The sequence below is a fragment of the Eschrichtius robustus genome, chromosome 8, assembly GCF_028021215.1.
Source record: "Eschrichtius robustus isolate mEscRob2 chromosome 8, mEscRob2.pri, whole genome shotgun sequence".
Lineage (NCBI taxonomy): Eukaryota > Metazoa > Chordata > Mammalia > Artiodactyla > Eschrichtiidae > Eschrichtius > Eschrichtius robustus.
In genome coordinates this window covers 111,478,598-111,501,032 of record NC_090831.1, presented here as the reverse complement: position 1 = coordinate 111,501,032, position 22,435 = coordinate 111,478,598, and the positions used below count along the sequence as shown (strand labels likewise).

Below are 22,435 nucleotides of genomic sequence, written 5' to 3'. Positions count from 1 at the left end.
TCAATAACCTGGCTTTGATGAGAGTAAAAAGCAGAGACCGTGAATATAGATTACTCTTTAAAGATATTCAGTGTTAAAGTGAAGGAGAAGGACAAGTTAGTTTGAGCCTGACTGTAGGCTACAGGGAAAGAGGAGCCTGGGTGGCTGGTTGGCTGGCCCAGAGTCCCTGAGCCGGTGAGACGGGTGGGATGGAAAGGTCTCCAGAGTCAGCTGGTTTATAGGCATGTGCTCTTCAAAGTTTGGTTGACAGATCTGTAGCATCACCGACACCTGGTAACTTGTTGGAAGTGCAGAACCTCAGGCCCCACAGCAGGTCTAGTGAATCAGAACCTGCATTTTAACAAGATGCCCAGGTGATCATCGCTTTTAATCCTCACAACAGCCAGGTAAGATGGGCATTACTGTTCCCATCTTTACCTATGATGAGAAAGCAGTTGCCTGAGATAGCCGAGCTGATTAGTGTCTAAGCCAAGATTCAATCCCAGAACTTCCCGAGTCCGATGTTCTTTTCAAAAGGTAGAGAAGGAAGTTCAGAGAATTTCTACTTTCTCCCAATTCAGGAGAATTTTCAGATACTAGAATACTTCCAACGACCAAGCAATCACAGGTGTGTAGCTCTAGTGCCGTCAGCTGTGAGTTTACCGTGAAAGTGCTGGACGAATCCCTTTCACAGCCCTTGGCGGCCTCTTAAGAAACAACGTTAACAGCGTTGGAACTTCACTTCCCAGCAAGCCCCGCGGCTTGCTACCGCGCGAGGCATGACGGGCACCTCGCTTCTCTCTCCGCTCCGGTGGAGCTGCCGGGCAGAGGCGAGTTAGGACGCAGCCGGTCGTACGGGCGCGCAGCATTCTGGGAAGTGTAGTCTGGCCCGGACTCGGACACCCCTTCGGATGAATGGGGCCCCGCTGACAGCTAACTACAGCTCCTCGCCGGCAGCGTTGGTGGTGGCTGCCGGGAAAAGGGAGACCGCGACGGCCCCGGGAGAGCAGCACTGCGGGACGGTGGTGATGTTCAGTGCCGCGGCGAGGCGGCAGCCGGGTTTCCTGGGGTAGCAGTCTAGGCGGGCGCTTCCTCTGCGCGCTTGCTCCCCTTACCCTGCCCCGGCCATGCGCCCGGCCTTAGCGGTGGGCCTGGTTTTCGCAGGCTGCTGCAGTAACGTGATCTTCCTAGAGCTCCTGGCCCGGTAAGTGACCCCCGCCGGTCGCACTAAAGAAGCCGGAGGAGGGGCGCCCCCACGCGCCGTTCCCCCCGAGCCGGGCGGGGCCCGGGGTGGGACCGCCTGCGCCCAGTGTCTGCCCTGGGCTGCTTGGGACGCGGCTGAGTCGGCTGCTCCGTCATCCTGCGCACCTTCCGCTCTCCCGCCCAATAGTTTCTTAGCATCCCTCGACGGAAACACTGGGGGTGTTTGCTGTCGTCACCCCCTTTTCACATTCTGGGGGATTGAAGCCTGGAGAGTTTTTTTCCCCAAGGTCGGCAGGGAGCTCGTGGCAGAACCCAAGGTTCCTCCAGCTCTTTTCTCGATCCTGCTAATGCCATATATATAACGTGAGCAAAGCTTGGACTTAAAAAGCAGTCTGATTTGGTACACGCTGCAAAGAAAGTTTCAGTTGTTTTAAAGTGGCCTGCAAAGAAGTTCTTTTATTGGCCTTAGGGATGGTTATGAGTACTTTGCCCAACAATGCCTCTCGCGGATGTAGTAGAACGAATTCTTATGCAGGTCGGTCCAATTGACCGGGGATAGCCTTTCCAGCATTAAGATATTAAATCAGGAAGCTTGCATTTTGAGGTGTAACTTTATAAATCAAGAATGGTTATGACACTTTCCCAAAGGGACACCAGGGTAGTTTTATTGAGGTGGCATGCAAATAATGTTGAGTAATAATGTGCAAAGTTCATTGAGTAGAAGCTGTTAGAGAAAAGGCAACAGGTGGACTCTAAAAGCTCAGGACTGAAAATCTCAGGAGTTCCTGTCTTTGGCTCTGTCATCCCCTGGCTGTGTGACGTTTTCAAGTTATTTAGCCTCTCTGGGCTTCCTTTTTCCACCTATAAAATAATATCTATGGTGCTGTTTAGCACCATGTTTTTAAATCTGCACATTATCTCCATTGACCATCAGAACAAGATAGGTCAAGAATTATATTCTCTGTTTTACTGAAAGTGAAACATGTCCCAGGAAGTTAGGTCGTCTCTTACTACTTGTAAGTGGCAGAACCAGAAGTGGAATCCAGGAATCTAAACTCCTAGCCCAATACCTTTTTCAACTTTCCTGTTATTTTTGAGCTTGAGCAGCCCTTAGGCTTTGGTGACCCATTTCCTCCTGTGGTGCCTGCTAGAAATGTATTTTATTTTCATGATAACATTGATTAAGTCATTCTGAAGCAACCAGTTTGCTTAAGGTAAACTCTGTGGGATTAATTTTTGCGATTACAGAGCTTGAAATTTTAATGTGCAAAAAGTGTTGATTAAAATCTTTTATTTGTCATTCTCTGGAGTAGGCGGTGAGGGATGTGAAAATGAAAAAAAAAATGTATCCAGCTGTCAGCTGGTACACTTCAAAGGGAGGTCACTTTGGAAATTGGTTTAAAAATATAAAAATGTGATAAAATCAGGCCAGCCATGGAAATGAAGGTCAGAGAATAATAGTGTAATGTTTGTGTTGAATATGCCATTGAATTAAACCTTGCCAAAGGCTGTATGACATCAGAATATGTTATGTTAGTAACTGAGGGCCTTTTTTAATTTATTTTTTAACCAGTTGTGAGCCCTTAGCTAAATTACATGGTCTCCCTGAGTCTGTTCTCTCAGCTGTGAAAGGGCAGTGATGGCTCTGCCAGCCTCACAGGGTTTTGAAGGATTAAATGAGATGCCGGTGCAAAGCCTGAAGCTCGCAATAGGTTCCCCTTCTAACAACTTTTGTTTCAATATACATATACCCTGTTTTATGAGCTGTTCCTGAAAAGTTGTGGGTAAATCTAACTTTACAGGATGTTTTTCTGCATTATTGGATCTTCTATTTAGAATACTTTGAATAATTTGTTAAACCCAAAAAAACCATCATTCCTTATCTTTCTTGTACATCTGAATGTTTGCATACAGCAATGGGTTTTCATAATGTGGTAAGGGGTACATTTGTTAGTTTAATGAGTGGTACCCCAAACTGAATAGCAGCTTTGTGCTGATTTGCTTGGGCAACTCCAACTTACCATATTTCAGATCAAGAAAATAAGAGCTGGTTGGACCAGATGGTCTTTTAAGGTTCTTTGTAGATTTGGCCTTCTCATAATTTGTGACTTTATCTTGGGACATCACAGTGGAACGCTAATAAATTTTTATAGAGCAGGAACTGTGCTTCTTATATAGCTTCCTTGGGACACTAAGTATGAATTGAAATGCTAAACTGACTTGTAGGGAGAAGTGAGCATTTTTAACCATTTTCCCCCAAGTTGGAGAACAAATTTAGGTTTTTCTTTCTTATTTCATACTTATAATTGGGACCTATAATAAAATATAAAGCACCAATGCAGTGTACAGGGCAGATGTGAAGTAATGAATGAGTGCCTTGATCTCCCTTCTGAGAGAGTTTACATTCTACCTTGGAAACAAGATACACATCAGCTCACTAACTAGGTGAGGTGTCTTATGTCAGGAAAACAATCTGAAACATTTTCTTTTTCGCATTTTATTTTTTCATCAAGTGCCTAATGTTGAATCAAATAAGGAAGTTTTCTAAATCTAGAATAAGAAATACAGAAGCCATAAACTATCTGCCTAAATCTTTCTCTTCAGAGTTCTTTTTTAAAGAAGTAAAAATTTGGATTCTTGCCAAAGAGAATTCAAAGAGAAACTGTTTGCAGTTAGTGATTATAATACCTGAGGAATAAAGTTGAAGATAACAAACAATTCAGGGGAAAAGGATCCAGGTTTGTACTCTGAAGTTTTAAAGTGAATTGTTCAAATTAAAATAAATAGTTCCATTGGTAGCTATACAGCATTGTGTTCTTAAAAAGCTCTGTAAGTTGATTTTTTTAAAAATTGAATTATTTGAGTACATTAGGGAGATATAAAAATCCTATGGAAATAGAGACAAAGTAGATTAGAATTGTCAAGGGGAGGGGGAAATGGAGAGTGATTGCTAATGGATATGGGATTTCTTTTGGAAGTGTCCTAAAATTAAATGATGGTAATGGCTGCACAACTCTAAATATAATACTAAAAACCACTGAATTGTTAAAAAAATAAATAATAACAATGATAATAATAAGGAGGTCTGCAAACACCATTTATTTGCCAGGTGGCTCTGGGAGACTTACCTAATTCTGTGCCATTTGGCGCTCAGTGTCTTAGCAATGAACTGGGCATAATAATAGCTACCTCCATAAATAAAGATAAAATTAAAAATTATTATGATGCCTTTTATTTTTTATTTTAATTTTTTAAATGTTTTCAGTAGCTTTAACTTTTTTATATGTTTGTTGAAGTATATTCATAAACAAAGATTGGACACATTTAATGTATACCAATTGATGAGTATGCATACACCTATGAAACCATCATCATAATCGAGGTAATAAACATATCCATCACCTCCAAAATTTCCTTGTGCTCCCTTTTTTTTATGGTAAGAACACTGAGCATGAAATGTACCCCCTTAACAAATTCTTAAGTGTGCACTACTGAATTGTTAACCATATGCACTACGATGTATAGAGATCTTTTGAACTTATTCACCTTGTATAACTGAAAACTTATACCCATTGAACAAGTCCCCATTTTCCCTTCCCCCCTGACCCTGGCAATCCCCATTCTATTGTCTGCTTCTGTAAGTTTGACTATTTTAGATGCTTCATGTAAGAGGAATCATGCAGTCCTTTTGTCCTTTTGTGACTGACTGACTTCATTTAGCATGCCTTCCATGTTGTTGCAAATGGTGTCATTTCCCTCTTTTTTAAGGCTGAATAATATTTACTGTATGTTTATACCGCATTTTCTGTATCCATTCATCTGTCCATGGACATTTCAGTTGTTTCTGTATCTTCACTAGGTATTGCAAATAGTGCTGCAGTGAATATGGGGACGTTGCTATCACTTTAAGATCCTGATTTCAATTATTTATTTTTAACATTTTTTAACAAATTGAAGTATAGTTGATTTACAATGCTGTGCCAATCTCTGCTGTACAGCAAAGTGACTCAGTTGTATACATATAGACATTCTTTTTCATATTCTTTTCCATTATGGTTTATCCCAAGAGATTGAATAGAGTTCCCTGTGCTATACAGTAGGACCTTGTTGTTTGTCCATCCTAAATGTAATAGTTTGCATCTACCAACCCCAAACTCCCGGTCCATCCGTATCCCTCCCTACCCCCCTTGGCAACCACAAGTCTGATCTCTATGTCTGTGAGTCTGTTTCTGTTTCATAGATAGGTTCATTTATGCCATATTTTAGATTCCATATGTAGGTGATATCATATGGCATTTGTCTTTCTCTTTCTGACTTATTTCACTTAGTATGATAATCTCTAGTTGCATCCATGTTGCTGCAAATGGCATTATTTCATTCTTTGTTATGGCTGAGTAGTATTCCATTGTATATATCACATCTTCTTTATCCATTCATCCATTGGTGGACACTTAGGTTATTTCCATGTCTTGGCTGTTGTGAATAGTGCTGCTATGAACATAGGGGTGCATGTATCTTTTTTTTTTTTTCACACACACACACACACACACTGTATTTTATTTTTACAAGAGATAAATAAACTGACACCAAGCATTGTAAATGGATGACCACGACAAAAGCAACAATGATTGCAATTACCAAACTCGAAACACACTCATACTATGTCATAATACTGACATTCAGTCCAGTAATCCTCCACTGTAACAGCTCCTTTACTTTGAAGTGAAAATTGATTTGTATATTTTTTGCCTCTGAGTCCTTGTGGGATTTTTTTTTTATTCAAACAGAAAGACACAAAAATTATAATCATCCTCATCAGTTCACTCAGTCCCATGTAATTAATTTTTTTTTTCATCTTGATCTTTTGTTAGCAATTTTATGAGTTCATCAGTTTTCCATTAGAGTTCTGAAAATGCTTATTCATTCAGTTCAGCAGTATAGTCAGTTACCAGAAACCTGCACTTGTCAGAGTCTTTTCCATGAATTCCTTGAAGATGAAACCCTTTTATAGTAACATTTTTGCAAAAGCATCAGAGTACACCCAGAACTGTCTGTAAATGAAAAAAGACTTAAAAATGACCACGGTTAAAGATTTGATGAAAGTTCATAATAATGCAATTGACAAGGAAACTTAGTTATTTCTGAGATACACATTTTAAAGTAAGAACTAGAATTATGACTTATAACATTATACCAGAACATATAAGATTTTTAGAAATTTCATGTAATGTCTGAAACATTTATATTAACATAATTCCATACAAATAACCCAATGAAAGTTTAGTATTACTTGTTTTGTTTGTTTGTTTGTTTGTTTATACCATAGGTTCTTATTAGTCATCCATTTTATACACAACAGTGTATACATGTCAGTCCCAATCGCCCAATTCAGCACACCACCTTCCCCACCCCCCTGCCGCTTTTCCCCTTTGGTGTCCATACGTTTGCTCTCTACATCTGTGTCTCAACTTCTGCCCTGCAAACCGGCTCATCTGTACGATTTTTCTAGGTTCCACATACATGCGTTAATATGCGATATTTGTTTTTCTCTTTCTGACTTACTTCACTCTGTATGACAGTCTCTAGATCTGTCCACGTCTCAACAAATGACCCAATTTCGTTCCTTTTTATGGCTGAGTAATATTCCATTGTATATATGTACCACAACTTCTTTATCCATTCGTCTGTTGATGGGCATTTAGGTTGCTTCCATGACTTGGCTATTGTAAATAGTGCTGCAATGAACATTGGGGTGTATGTGTCTTTTTGAATTATGGTTTTCTCTGGGTATATGCCCAGTAGTGGGATTGCTGGATCATATGGTAATTCTATTTTTAGTTTTTTAGAGAACCTCCATACTGTTCTCCATAGTGGCTGTATCAATTTACATTCCCACCAACAGTGCAAGAGGGTTCCCTTTTCTCCACACCCTCTCCAGCATTTGTTGTTTGTAGATTTTCTGATGATGCCCATTCTAACTGGTGTGAGGTGATACCTCATTGTAGTTTTGATTTGCATTTCTCTAATAATTAGTGATGTTGAACAGCTTTTCATGTGCTTCTTGGCCATCTGTATGTCTTCTTTGGAGAAATGTCTATTTAGGTCTTCTGCCCATTTTTGGATTGGGTTGTTTGTTTCTTTAATATTGAGCTGCATGAGCTGTTTATATATTTTGGAGATTAATCCTTTGTCCGTTGATTCGTTTGCAAATATCTTCTCCCATTCTGAGGGTTGTGTTTTCGTCTTGTTTATGGTTTCCTTGGCTGTGCAAAAGCTTTTAAGTTTCATTAGGTCCCATTTGTTTATTTTTGTTTTTATTTCCATTACTCTAGGAGGTGGGTCAAAAAAGATCTTGCTGTGATTTATGTCAAAGAGTGTTCTTCCTATGTTTTCCTCTAAGAGTTTTATAGTGTCCGATCTTACATTTAGGTCTTGAATCCATTTTGAGTTTATGTTTGTGTATGGTGTTAGGGAGCATTCTAATTTCATTCTTTTACATGTAGCTGTCCAGTTTTCCCAGCACCACTTATTGAAGAGACTGTCTTTTCTCCATTGTATATCTTTGCCTCCTTTGTCATAGATTCGTTGACCATAGGTGCGTGGGTTTATCTCTGGGCTTTCTATCTTGTTCCATTGATCTATGTTTCTGTTTTCGTGCCAGCACCATATTGTCTTGATTACTGTAGCTTTGTAGTATAGTCTGAAGTCAGGGAGTCTTATTCCTCCAGCTCCGTTTTTTTCCCTCAAGACTGCTTTGGCTATTCGGGGTCTTTTGTGTCTCCATACAAATTTAAAAATGATTTGTCCTAGTTCTGTAAAAAATGCCATTGGTAATTTGATAGGGATTGCATTGAATCTGTAGATTGCTTTGGGTAGTAGAGTCATTTTCACAATATTGATTCTTCCAATCCAAGAACATGGTATATCTCTCCATCTGTTGGTATCATCTTTAATTTCTTTAATCGCAGTGTCTTATAGTTTTCTGCATACAGGTCTTTTGTCTCCCTAGGTAGGTTTATTCCTAGGTATTTTATTCTTTTTGTTGCAGTGGTAAATGAGAGTGTTTCCTTAATTTCTTTTTCAGATTTTTCATCATTAGGGTATAGGAATGCAAGAGATTTCTGTGCATTAATTTTGTATCCTGCAACAGTACTAAATTCATTGATTAGCTCTAGTAGTTTTCTGGTGACATCTTTAGGATTCTCTATGTATAGTATCATGTCACCTGCAAACAGTGACAGTTTTACTTCTTCTTTTCCAATTTGTATTCCTTTTATTTCTTTTCCTTCTCTGATTGCCGTGGCTGGGACTTCCAAAACTATGTTGAATTATAGTGGTGAGAGTGGACATCCTTGTCTCCTTCCTGATCTTAGAGGAAATGCTTTCTGTTTTTCACCATTGAGAATGATGTTTGCTGTGGGTTTGTCATATATGGCCTTTATTATGTTGAGGTAGGTTCCCTCTATGCCCACTTTCTGGAGAGTTTTTATCATAAATGGGTGTTGAATTTTGTCAACAGATGCTTTTTCTGCATCTATTGTGATGATCATATGGTTTTTATTCTTCAATTTTTTTTTTCAATTTGTTAGTATGGTGTATCACATTGATTGATTTGCGTATATTGAAGAATCCTTGTATCCCTGGGATAAATCCCACTTGATCGTGGTGTATGATCCTTTTAATGTGTTGTTGGATTCTGTTTGCTAGTATTTTGTTGAGGATTTTTGCATCTATATTCATCAGTGATATTGGTCTGTAATTTTCTTTCTTTGTAGTATCTTTGTCTGGTTTTGGTATCAGGGTGGTGGTGGCCTCATAGAATGAGTTTGGGAGTGTTCCATCCTCTGGAATTTTTTGGAAGAGTTTGAGAAGGATGGGTGTTAGCTCTTCTCTAAATGTTTGATAGAATTCTCCTGTGAAGCCATCTGGTCCTGGGCTTTTGTTTGTTGGAAGATTTTTAATCACAGTTTCAAATTCATTACTTGTGATTGGTCTGTTCATATTTTCTGTTTCTTCCTGGTTCAGTCTTGGAAGGTTCTACCTTTCTAAGAATTTGTCCATTTCTTCCAGGTTTCCATTTTATTGGCATAGAGTTGCTTGTAGTAGTCTCTTAGGATGCTTTGTATTTCTGTGGTGTCTGTTGTAACTTCTCCTTTTTCATTTCTAATTTTATTGATTTGAGTCCTCTCTCTCTTTTTCTTGATGAGTCTGGCTAATGGTTTATCAATTTTGTTTATCTTCTGAAAGAACCAGGGTTTAGTTTTATTGATCTTTGCTATTGTTTTCTTTGTTTCTATTTCATTTATTTCTGCCCTGATCTTTATGATTTCTTTCCTTCTGCTAACTTTGGGTTTTGTTTGTTCTTCTTTCTCTAGTTCCTTTAGGTGTAAGGTTAGATTGTTTATTTGAGATTTTTCTTGTTTCTTGAGGTAGGCTTGTATAGCTATAAACTTCCCTCTTAGAACTGCTTTTGCTGCATCCCATAGGTTTTGGATCGTCATGTTTTCATTGTCATTTGTCTCTAGGTATTTTTTGATTTCCTCTTTGATTTCTGCAGTGATCTCTTGGTTATTTAGTAACGTATTGTTTAGCCTCCATGTGTTAGCGTATTTTACGTTTTTTTCCCTGTAATTCGTTTCTAATCTCATAGCATTGTGGTCAGAAAAGATGTTTGATATGATTTCAGTTTTCTTAAATTTACCAAGGCTTGATTTGTGACCCAAGGTGTGACCTATCCTGGAGAATGTTCTGTGCACACTTGAGAAGAAAGTGTAATCTGCTGTTTTTGGATGCAATGTCTTATAAATATCAATTAAATCTATCTGGTCTATTGTGTCATTTAAAGCTTCTGTTTCCTGATTTATTTTCATTTTGGATGATCTGTCCATTGGTGTAAGTGAGGTGTTAAAGTCCCCCACTATTATTGTGTTACTGTCGATTTCCTCTTGTATTGCTGTTAGCAGTTGCCTTATGTATTGAGGTGCTCCTATGTTGGGTGCATATATATTTATAAGTGTTATATCTTCTTCTTGGATTGATCCTTAATCCTTGATCATTATGTAGTGTCCTTCCTTGTCTCTTGTAACATTCTTTATTTATTTTAAAGTCTATTTTATCTGATATGAGTATAGCTACTCCAGCTTTCTTTTGATTTCCATTTGCATGGAATATCTTTCTCCATCCCCTCACTTTCAGTCTGTATGTGTTCCTAGGTCTGAAGTGGGTCTCTTGTAGACAGCATATATATTGCTTGGAGCATTTAATACATTCACGTTTAAGGTAATTATCGATATGTATGTTCCTATGACCATTTTCTTAATTGTTTTGGGTTTGTTTTTGTAGGTCCTTTTCTTCTCTTGTGTTTCCCACTTAGAGAAGTTCCTTTAGCATTTCTTGTAGAGCTGGTTTGGTGGTGCTGAATTCTCTTAGCTTTTTTGCTTGTCTGTAAAGCTTTTGATTTCTCCATCGAATCTGAATGAGATCCTTGCCGGGTAGAGTAATCTTGGTTGTAGGTCCTTCCCTTTCATCACTTTAATTATATCATGCCACTCCCTTCTGGCTTGTAGAGTTTCTGCTGAGAAATCAGCTGTTAACCTTATGGGGGTTCCTTTGTATGTTATTTGTTGTTTTTCCCTTGCTGCTATCAATAATTTTTCTCTGTCTTTAATTTTTGCCATTTGATTAGTATGTGTTTTGGCGTGTTTCTCCTTGGGTTTATCCTGTATGGGACTCACTGCGCTTCCTGGACTTGGGTGGCTATTTCCTTTCCCATGTTAGGGAAATTTTCGACTATAATCTCTTCAGATATTTTCTCTGGTCCTTTCTCTCTCTCTTCTCCTTCTGAGACCCCTATAATGCGAATTCTGTTGCGTTTAATGTTGTCCCAGAGGCCTCTTAGGCTGTCTTCATTTCTTTTCACTCTTTTATTTAGTCTGTTCCGCAGCAGTGAATTCCACCATTCTGTCTTCCAGGTCACTTATCCATTCTTCTGCCTCAGTTTTTCTGCTATTGATTCATTCTAGTGTCGTTTTCATTTCAGTTATTGTATTGTTCATCTCTGTTTGTTTGTTCTTTAATTCTTCTAGGTCTTTGTTAAACATTTCTTGCACCTTCTCGATCTTTGCCTCCCTTTTTTTCCCCCAGGTCCTGGATCATCTTCACTATCATTATTCTGAATTCTTTTTCTGGAAGGTTGCCTATCTCCACTTCATTTAGTTGTTTTTCTGGGGTGTTATCTTGTTCCCTCATCTGGTATATAGCCCTCTGCCTTTTCATCTTGTCTATCTTTCTGTGAATGTGGTTTTTGTTCCACAGGCTGCAGGATTGTAGTTCTTCTTGCTTCTGCTCTCTGCCCTCTGGTGAATGAGGCTATCTAAGATGCTTGATGGGAGGGACTGGTGGTGGGTAGAGCTGACTGTTGCTCTGATGGGCAGAGCTCAGTAAAACTTTAATCCACTTGACTGTTGATGGGTGGGGCTGGGTTCCCTCCCTGTTGGTTGTTTGGCCTGAGGCAACCCAACACTGGAGCCTACCTGGGCTCTTTGGTGGGGCTAATGACAGACTCTGGGAGGGCTCACGCCAAGGAGTACTTCCCAGAACTTCTGCTGCCAGTGTCCTTGTCCCCACGGTGAAACAGAGCCACGCCTCGCCTCTGCAGGAGACCTTCCAACACTAGCAGGTAGATCTGGTTCAGTCTCCTCCGGGGTCACTGCCCCTTCCCCTGGATCCCGATGTGCACACTACTTTGTGTGTGCCCTCCAAGAGTGGAGTCTCTGTTTCCCCCAGTCCTGTCAAAGTCCTGCAATCAATTCCCACTAGGCTTCAAAGTCTGATTCTCTAGGAATTCTTCCTCCCGTTGCCGGACCCCCAGGTTGGGAAGCCTGATGTGGGGCTCAGAACCTTCACTCCAGTGGGTGGACTTCTGTGGTATAAGTGTTTGCCAGTCTGTGATTCACCCACTCAGCAGTTAAGGGATTTGATTTTACTGTGATTGCGCCCCTCCTACCGTCTCACTGTGGCTTCTCCTTTGTCTTTGGATGCGGGGTATCTTTTTTGGTGAGTTCCAGTATCTTCCTGTCGATGGTTGTCCAGCAGCTAGTTGTGATTCTGGTGTTCTCGCAAGAGGGAATGAGAGCACGTCCTTCTACTCCGCCATCTTGGTTCCTCCTCCGATCTTCTGAGACATTAATGTTGATCACTCTCTTGAGTTCCTCTGCAGATACTCTAATTTTTTGCTGTGTCCAGTGTGCTCTCCAAACTCTGGATCACCACACTCCAGAGGCCCTCCTTTCCACATCCTGCCTCTCCCCTTCTGTGCAGGTCCTACGCATGTATCATTCTGAATTATAGTTTTGTCCAGGTATTTGCCCAGGAGTGGGATTGCTGGATCATATGGTAATTCTACTTTTAGTTTTCTGCGGAACCTCCATACTGTTTTCCATAGTGGCTGCACCAATTTATATTCCTACCAACAGTGTAGGAGGGTTCCCTTTTCTCTACACCCTCTCCAGCATTTGTTATTGGTAGACTTTTTAATGATGGCCATTCTGACCAGTGTGAGGTGGTACCTCATTGTAGTTTTGATTCGCGTTTCTCTAATAATTATTGATGCTGAGCATCTTTTCATGTGCCTACTGGCCATGTGTATGTCTTCTTTGGAGAATTGTCTATTAAGGTCTTCTGCCCATTTTTCAATTGGGTTGTTTGTTTTTTTGTTGTTGTTGAGTTGTATGAGCTGTTTGTATACTTTGGAGATTAAGCCCTTGTCAGTTGCATCATTTGCAGATATTTTCTTCCATTCCATTGGTTGTCTTTTTGTTGTTTTGTTTTGTTTTGCTTTTATGGTTTCCTCTGCTATGCAAAAGCTTGTAAGTTTGATTAGGTCCCATTTGTTTATTTTGTTTTTACTTCTGTTGCCTTGGGAGACTAACCTACGAAAACATTGGTATGATTTATTACAGAGATTTGCCTATGCTCTCTTCTAAGAGTTTTATGGTGTCATATCTTACGTTTAAGTCTTTTTTTTTTTTTTTGGCTGTGTTGGTTCTTCGTTGCTGCACGTAGGATTTCTCTGGTTGCAGCGAGCAGGGGCTACTCTTTGTTGTGGTGTGCAGGCTTCTCATTGCAGTGGCTTCTCTTGTAGTGGAGCACGGGCTCTACGCACATGGGCTTCAGTAGTTGTGGCACGCAGGCTCAGTAGTTGTGGCTTAGGGCTCTAGAGCGGAGGCTCAGTAGTTGTGGTGGACGGGCTTAGTTGCTCCGGTGCATGTGGGATCTTCCTGGACCAGGGATCGAACCCGTGTCCCCTCCACTGGCAGGCAGATTCTCAACCACTGCGCCACCAGGGAAGTCCCTTTATTAATGTTTTATAGTTCTCAGCATATAAGTCTTTCACCTCCTTGGTCAGGTTTATTCCTAGGGGTTTTGTGTGTGTGTGTGTGTGTGTGTGTGTGTGTGTGTGTGATTTTTGAAAGGTATTGCTTTTTTACATTCCCTTTCTGATATTTTATTGTTAGCATAAAGAAATGCAACTAATTTCTGAATGTTATTCTTGTATCCTGCTACTTTGCTGAGTTCATTTATTAGATCTAGTAGTTTTTGTGTGGAGTCCTTAAGGTTTTCTATATATAGTATCATGTCATCTGCATATAGTGACAATTTTACCTCTTTCCTTCCAATTTGAATACGTTTTATTTCTTTTTCTTGTCTGATTGCTGTGGTTAAGACTTCCAATATTGTGTTGAATAGAAGTGGTGAGAATGGGCATCCTTGTCTTGTTCCAGATTTTAGCAGGAAGGCTTTCAGCTTTTCACCACTGAGTATTATATTGGGTGTGGATTTGTCATAAATGGCTTTATTATGTTGAGATATGTTCCTTCTATACCCATTTTGGTAAGAGTTTTTATCATGAATGGGTGTTGAATTTTGTCAAATGCTTTTTCTGCATCTGTTGAGATGATTATTTTGTTTTCGACTTTTCTTTTAAGTGGTGTATTACATTGATTGATTTGCCTATGTTGAACCATCCTTGTGAACTTGGGATGAATCCCACTTGGTTGTGGTGTATGATCTTTTTTATGTGTTGTTGGATTCAATTTGCTAATATTTTGTTGAGAATTTTTGCATCTATATTTATCAAAGATATTGGCCTGTAATTTTCTTTTTTTGGTGGTATCTTTGGTTTTGATATCAGGGTGATGGTGGCTTCATAAAATGTCTGTGGGAGTGTTCCCTCCTCTTCAGTCCTTTGGAAGGGTTTGAGAACGATCAGTATAAGTTCTTCTTTGTATGTTTGGTAGAATTTGCCTGTGAAGCCATCTGGTTCTGGACTTTTGTTTGTAGGGAGTTTTTTTGTTTTTAAGGTTTTTTTTGATGTGGACCATTTTTAAAGTCTTATTGAATTTGTTACAATATTTCTTTCTGTTTTATGTTTTGGTTTCTTGGCCATGAGGTATGTGGGATCTTAGCTCCCTGAGCAAGGATCAAACCCACACCCTCTGCAATGGAAGATGAAGTCTTAACCACTGGGCCACCAGGGAAGTCCCTGTAGAGCGTATTTTTAAATTGCAGATTCGATTTCTCTTCTAGTGATTGGTCTGTTCAAATTATCTATTTCTTCTTGATTCAGTTTGGTGGGCTGTATATTTCTGGAAAGTTGTCCATTTCTTCTAGGTTGTCAAATTTGTTGGCATATAATTGTTTATAGTATTCTCTTATGGTTTTTTGTATTTCTGTGGTATCACTTGAGCTTTCTCCTTTTTCATTTCTTATTTTGTTTATTTGGGTTCTCTCTCTTTTCTTCTTGGTGAGCCTGGCCAGAGATTTGTCAGTTTTGTTTACCCTTTCAAAGAACTAGCTCTTGGTTTTATTGATTTTTTTTCTATTGTCTTTTTAATCTCTATCTTATCTATTTCCTCCCCAATCTTTATTATTTCCTTCCTTCTGCTGACTTTAGGTTTTGTTTGTTCTTCTTTTTCTGATTCTTTTAGGTGGTAGGTTAGATTGTTTATTTGAAATTTTTCTTATTTTTTGAGGAAGGCCTGTATTGCTATGAACTTCCCTCTAAGAACTGCTTTTGCTGCATCCCATAGATTTTGTACGGTTGTGTTTTCATTGTCATTTGTATCAAGGTAATTTTTAATTTCCTTTTTGATTTCCTTGTTGACCCATTGGTTTTTTAGTAGCATGTTGTTCAGTCCCCATGTAATCGTTTTTTGTATTCTTCCTCAGTTCTTTTCCTGTGGTTGATTTCTAGTTTCATACTGCTTTGGTCAGAGAAGATGTTTGAAATAATTTCTATACTCTTAAATTTGTTGTGGTGAGTTTTGTGCCCTAGTATGTGGTCATTCCTAGAGAATGTTCCATGTTCACTTGAAAAGAATGTGTGTTCTGGGTTTTTTTTGGATGTAATGTCCTGCAAATATCAATTAAATATAACTGTTCTGTTGTATCATTTAGCATCTCTGTCCATTGATGTGAGCAGGGTGTTAAAGTCTCCTACTATTATTGTGTTCCCATCAATTTCTCCCTTTATGTCTATTAGTATTTGTTTTATGTATTTGGGTACTCCTATATTAGGTACATATATGTTGACAAGTGTAAAATCCTTTTCTTGTATTGATCCTTTTATCATTATATAGCGTCCCTGTTTATCTTTTTTTATAGCCTTTGCTTTAAAGTCTATTTTGTCTGATATGAGTATTGCAACTCCTGCTTTCTTGTCATTTCCGTTTGCATGAAATATCTTTTTCCATCCCCTCACTTTCAATCCATGTGTGTCCTTTGCCCTAAGGTGTGTCTCTTGTAGGCAGCATATTGTAGGCTCTTGTTTATTTAATCCAGTGTGCCACGCTATGTGTTTTGATTGGAGCATTCAGTTCATTGACATTTAAGGTAATTATTGATACATATGTATTTATTGCCATTTTAAACCTTGTTTTCCAGTTGATTCTTTGTATCTTCTTTGTTTTTCTTTTTGTGGTTTGATGATTTCCTTTTATGCTTGTGTTCTTTTTGGTTTTTGTGAATCTATTGTATGTTTTTGATTTATGGTTGCCCTGTTATTCACGTATGTTAACCCCCCTTCCTGTATCTGCTTGCTTTAGATGGATAGTCATATAGGCTCAAACATATTCTAAAAAAAAAAAAAAAGAATCTGAATTTTCTTACCCTCCTTCCCCACATTTTATGATTTTGACGTCTTTTTTACATCTTCATGTTTATCCTTTTGCTGTTCCTTGTGTTTATCTTCACTTTCACAAGTAGGTTTTGTTTTTTCTTTTTGATCTGTATACTGGCTAATTTAAGTGATTTACTTTCCAGTTGTGATTTCCTCCTTCCTGTATCTTCTTGCTTCTTTTCTATTTAGAGCAGACCTTTCAATGTGTCTTTTAGGATAGCTTTAGAATTGCTGTATTCTTTTAGTTTTTACTTGTCTGAGAAATTCTTTATTTCTCCTCCTATTCTAAATGATAATCTTGCTGGGTAGAATATTCTGGGCTGCAGATCTTTCCCTTTCAAGACTATGTATATATTTTGCTACTCCCTTCTGGCCCTCAGTGTTTCTGTAGAGAAATCAGCTGATAGCCTTATGGGGGTTCCCTTGTAATTAACTCTTTGTTTTTCTCTTGCTGTCTTTAGAATCCTCTCTTTAACTTTTGCCATTTTTATTATATGTCTTGGTGAAGGTCTGTTTGGGTTCATCTTGTTTAGGACCCTCTGTGCTTCCTGTATCTGGATATCTGTTTCCTTCTTTAGGTTTGGGAAGCTTTTAGCCATAATTTCTTCAAATACATTTTTAACCCCCTTTTCTCTTTCTTCTCCTTCTGGAATCCCTATTATATGTAGATTGGCATGCTTTATATTATCCCACAGGTCTCTTTTATTGCTTTCCTTTTTTTTTTTTTTTTCATTTGGCTTTCTGTCTGCTATTTTGATTGGGTAATTTCCATTATTCTATCTTTCAGATCACTTATTCTTTCTTCTGTATTATTCATTCTATTCATTGCCTTTACCTCAGCTTTTGTCTTGGCAAATGATTTTTAAATTTTTCTTGGCTCCTCCTTATAGTTTCTAGTTCCTTTTTACAGTAATTTGCATTTCTGTCAATAGCCTTTCTTAATTCTTTCAGTATTTTCATTACCTGTTTTTTGAACTTGGTGTCTATTAGACTGAAGAGGTCTGTTTCTTCAGGGGAATTCTCTTGGTCTTTTAACTGGGAGTCGTTCCTCTACTTCTTCATTTTGCTTGTATTTCTCTTACTGTGTGAGTTTAGGAGGAACAATTATCTACGGTAGTCTTGGAGGGCTATTTATATGCGGGAGTGTCCCTGCGTAGCTTGTGTGGGTTTAATTTTTTTTGGCGTGAGGGCTGTTTTTGGTTTGGATATTTGCTGTCTCTTTCCTCAGGGTGTGCTGGCTGTCTCCACACAGCCAACCCCAGTCCTCTCCCCGGGGTCTGACCTCCGAAGCCTGAGCCTCAGCACCCAGCCCCGACCCTCCCCAGTGGACAAGCGACCCAAGCTGGGGAGTGCTGGCAGCACTGACCTTCTATGCAGGTCTCTCTCTGCAAACAGGGTGCTGCGCTCTTCTCCGAGGCTCTGAAGCTCCCCCTCTGTCCCAGCTGATTTTGCCACCAGTGAGGGGACTTCCCCAGGTGCAGGAACCTTTCCTCCTTCACAACTCCCCCAAAGGGGTGCAGATCCCGTCCGGATTCCTTTCTCTCTCTTTTTTTCTTTTTTCTTTTGCCCTACTCAGTTATGTGGAGATTTTCTTGCCCTTTTGGAAGTCTGAGGCCTTCTGCCAGCGTTCAGTAGATATTCTGTGAGAATTGTTCCACATGCAGATGTATTTTTGATGCATTTGTGGGAGAAGGTGAGCTCCATGTCCTACTCCTCTGCCACCTTGATATGATCCTATTATGATGCCTTTTAAAACATCCTATGAAGAATACACTTTAGAAGTGAATCATTTTTTGAAATAGTTTATTTTTAACTTTCATACAGTCCTCATATTCTAGATCATGTTTGCTTAAAGTGAGGCATCCCACATTCATTCAGTTGCTTGGGTGAAAGCCAGACTCGGTGCCCAGAGATCGGTGGTGTGAAGATGAATAGGACGGTTCTCTAACCATCCCCACAGGGCACTGGGTTCCTACTGTCTCACAGTCCATGTTTGGCAGGGATCAGGTCTCATTCAATTGGCAGCTCCCTCTCAGCCAGCACCTGCCTGCACACAAAATAGGTTCTTGATAATTACTCTTTAATTGAATTGTCCTAAGCTTTCAGGAAAGAGAAAATGGAAGGGAAAACAAGAAGTATAATGAGCTCTTTTTGGACTAAGTCTTGTGCTTGGCGATATATTTTCTCATTGAATCCTCACTATGACGTTAAAAACACATCACTTCTATTTTACAGGTGAGAAAAATTGCTCAACATAAATTTCTTTAAAAGGGTTCCTATACTTAGATTGAAGGTATCCTGGTGTTTTAGTCTTTGCCTTTTTCCCTCTGTTAAGTGCGTTTCAGGGACTGGCTTATTTACTCTACCATAAACCAATGAGATAGGCCCTAATACTGTTCCCATTTTAAAGATAAGAAAACTAAACTTAGGGTAATAAACTTCTACTGTCATAAGGTTAGCAGCATAGCTGGATATCCGGCATGTCATTGTGTGCTTTTAAGCACTGTGGACTGGCTGTCAACGCTGTGACAACAGGTAAGAATTACCTGTGCATCTTACACACACACACACACACACACACACACACACACACACACACACACACACACACACACACACACACACACACACACACACACACACACACACACACACACACACACACACACACACACACACACACACACACACACACACACACACACACACACACACACACACACACCCCTCCAAGCCCTTTCCCCAGACCTGCACTAGTGGTTTTCAACTCTGGATGCACATTAGGATCTAGTGGGAAGCAAGCTTTCAAATCCAGAGCCCCACCCCACCTGGGAGGGTGAGGCTTCTCAGGCTTACGGTTGTTAAAGAGCAGCCTAGCCAGAGTTGAAGAGCACTGTGCCAGGAGCTATCTGGAGCTAAAGCTCCCTCTCCTGTCACTCATATTTAGGCTAATGGTTTTAATTAGCTCCTAGAATGAGGTAAATGTCTTACATGGTTATTTATGGATTCCTGCAACGTTTAGCCCTGTCCCTCAAACATAAGGAGTGCTAAAAGAAAACATTGAATTGCATATAGAGCAGTAGTTTTCAAGGAAACCTTCATAGGTAGTAGAGCCTAAAGCGGGACAAGAGTTCCGCTTCCAATGGTAAGCACAGCTCTGTACGGGAATGGCTTATGCTTGGCGTTATTTATTTTTATGCCTGATGGGAGTATTTAAGAATGTGATCCTTGGCATTGCTGTTTGATATTAATACCACCAATAGAGAATGGAGTTGTTTTTAATAAATAGCATTATATTAATATACAATAATACAATTAAATCCCTCTCATCACTAGGTTTGGGTAAATGTCTTTGGTGAAGATGAAAATACAGAACAGGGCGCTATATTTCGTAATATGGGATTATTGGTAATGTGGGAACTCTGGAGGCCTCAGGAGAGCAAAGACAACTGCTCCCTTTGTCCTTCTTCCAGTGATTGGGCAGTGCCTCATGGAGGACAAGCTCAAGAAAACCACAACATTTTAAGTAACTGACTTTCACAGAGTGCCTCAAGAGGGATGTCAGAGGAATTTTTCTGCCTTGTAGATTTGCTCCTAACAGTCACTGTGGAAGATTCCCCAGCCCTTAAGTAGATCACTGAAGAGGTTCCATTGAATTCCACGAACGTTTGTTGAGTCCCTGATACGTTTGCATTAAGGGTGGTGGAGACTAGTAAGACAGCCGCAGTGCTCCTCAGTCTTGCCTTCATTATTGCCCCTCCCCCCAGCCCCACCAAAGACCCTTTGTAGACATTTTTTCCTAATCATCCCTCTGCAGGTACACTATATATGGACTTATGTGCTGTATGTATATCCCTTGCTTTATACTTAGAAAAATAGTAAGATTCCGCCCCCAGTCTCCCACCATTGTTGCCCCCATGGGGATTCTGTCTAAGGTAACATCCCTGTCATTAACACTGGGTAGGAGTCTTTGATTGACAGCAGTCTCGGAGATATCCTGGTTGGGAGGATATGTAAACATTACAGGAGACCTGAGCATATTTCTGACCTTGGGCCTTGTGCCCAAGCTGACGAGGATCTGGACTAAAGCCCTCTTGGTTAAGTGAGGATCTCAATGAGAACCTATGACCACCTTCCTACAGTTCACTGGGAAAGTTGTATCATAGTTCTAGGAACGAGCGTTATCATTCTTACTCATGGCCTGCTATACCTGTGGAAGAGTAAAGGAAGAAAGCTGACGTTCTTCTCTGTGGGTCTGTTGCTAAGTGTGTGTGATCCGTGGGATATGAAAACTGAGATAAAGCAGGACAGTGGGTAACAGAAATCCATCTTCCCTGTTATTCTGAACTATGAATAAAACAATTCTTAGTGCTCTTTATCTCAGTTTTCTGTGTCTTTTTTTTTTTCTTTTTATTATTCACTACACAGGAAGCATCCAGGATGCGGGAACATTGTGACATTTGCACAATTTTTATTTATCGCTGTGGAAGGCTTCCTCTTTGAAGCTGATTTGGGAAGGAAGCATCCAGTTATCCCAATAAGGTATGGCACATTGAAGTCTCTTTTTAGCCTTTTTTTTTTTTTTTTTAAGTTAAGAGCTTTTCTGGTACCTGTATAAAAGGAATATGAGGCATTGTTTTATAAGATTGGTATCAAAGATATCAGTAGAATAATTCATTTTCTGAATTTAATACATTGTGACGCTCCAGGGAGCCTATTTTTAGAATAAAATTCCTGCCACGACACTTAAAATAACTCTGATGGAGGCAACTATAGATATGTGTGTGTGTGTGTGTCTGTCTGTCTGTCTGTGTCTGTCTGGTATATGGTCAAAGGCCTGGTATAACAACCAATTTTTAACCAGTTATGCATATTTTCCTCTTGTTAGTAAAGTTATCAAATATGTTAAGAGTGGTATCGTTGTTACTTTTAAAAGACTAATGGCTTTTGGAGATAGAGCTGGTAGTTATACAACATTGTAAATGTACTAAATACCACCGAATTGTTCACTTTAAAATGGTGGATTTTATGTTATGTGACTTTCACCTCAATCAAAAGAAAATGAACGGCAAGCTAAGGTAAAATTGTTGCTTCCAGACCTCCATCCATTAGTCCAAAGTTGCATAACTATACTCATGGGGCCAAACAGAAAACAGGGCAGATCTTATAATAAACAGTGTATTGAAAACAGCATTCTTGCTGTGAGAGACTTGAAGTCAAAAGTGTATTTTTAAAATTTAATTTAATTTTTATTTTATATTGGGGTATAGTTGATTTACAATGTATTAGTTTCAGGTGTACAGCAAAGTGATTCAGTTATACATATACGTATATCCATTCTTTTTCAGATTCTTTTCCTGTATAGGTTATTACAGAATACTGAGTAGAGTTCCCTGTGCTGTACAATAGGTCCTTGTTGTTTAATTAAATTAAAAGAAAAAGAAAGAACCACACACATACAAAGTGTAATCCGTCCAGTTGTATTTAGTAGGATAGTGTCACTTCATCTCTTTGAGAGGGATGCTCTGGTGTGAATGCATCCAAGGACTGGCTAAGATTCATTGGTGTTATTTTGCAGCCTTCCTGAGTGGCCCGCTATAGAAAATCTGGCTGAATTTTGTTACTAATATTGTATTTTTAAATATCCCAAGGTGATGCTAAATATTCTGAATACTTTCCCTTCCCCCATTGGCTTTAGTATCTGCATAAAACTTTCTGCTCCCAAGACCAGCATTTATATCAGAGTAGGAGCCCCAGCATTTTTTGATTCCTCTGGTCCTTTCTTCCTCCTTCCACTATTTCTTTCTTCTCTGGCTGCCACTAGCGTAGTTCAGGAATGTATTCACTCTCACCATGACTTTTATAGTAATAGCCTGGTTGGCTGACCTCCTGCCTATCACCTCTTCATCCCTCCATTTCAGCTTCCTACCATTGTATCATGACACCCACTCCACATGCACTCAGGTCACGATTAGATTCAAAGTGAAGCCCAAACTCCCTAACCTGCCCTTGGAGGCTCCCCATGAACCTGCCCTGACAACCATGCTCCCATGTGTGCAATTCGTGCCGGCTATT

The 22,435-nt window shown here is 39.5% G+C and overlaps 1 protein-coding gene across 1 annotated transcript in view; it reads left to right on the top strand.

The window, feature by feature from the left end:
* The first annotated feature begins 795 nt into the window (after nt 1-795).
* Nucleotides 796-22,435, top strand: part of SLC35B4 (solute carrier family 35 member B4) — a 34,983-nt gene continuing 13,343 nt past the window's right edge. Inside the window, exons 1-2 of the mRNA XM_068549478.1 lie at nt 796-1,183; nt 20,789-20,902. Coding sequence (XP_068405579.1) covers nt 1,107-1,183; nt 20,789-20,902 — 191 coding nt within the window. The 5' untranslated portion in view covers nt 796-1,106. The remainder of the gene's footprint in view (nt 1,184-20,788; nt 20,903-22,435) is intronic.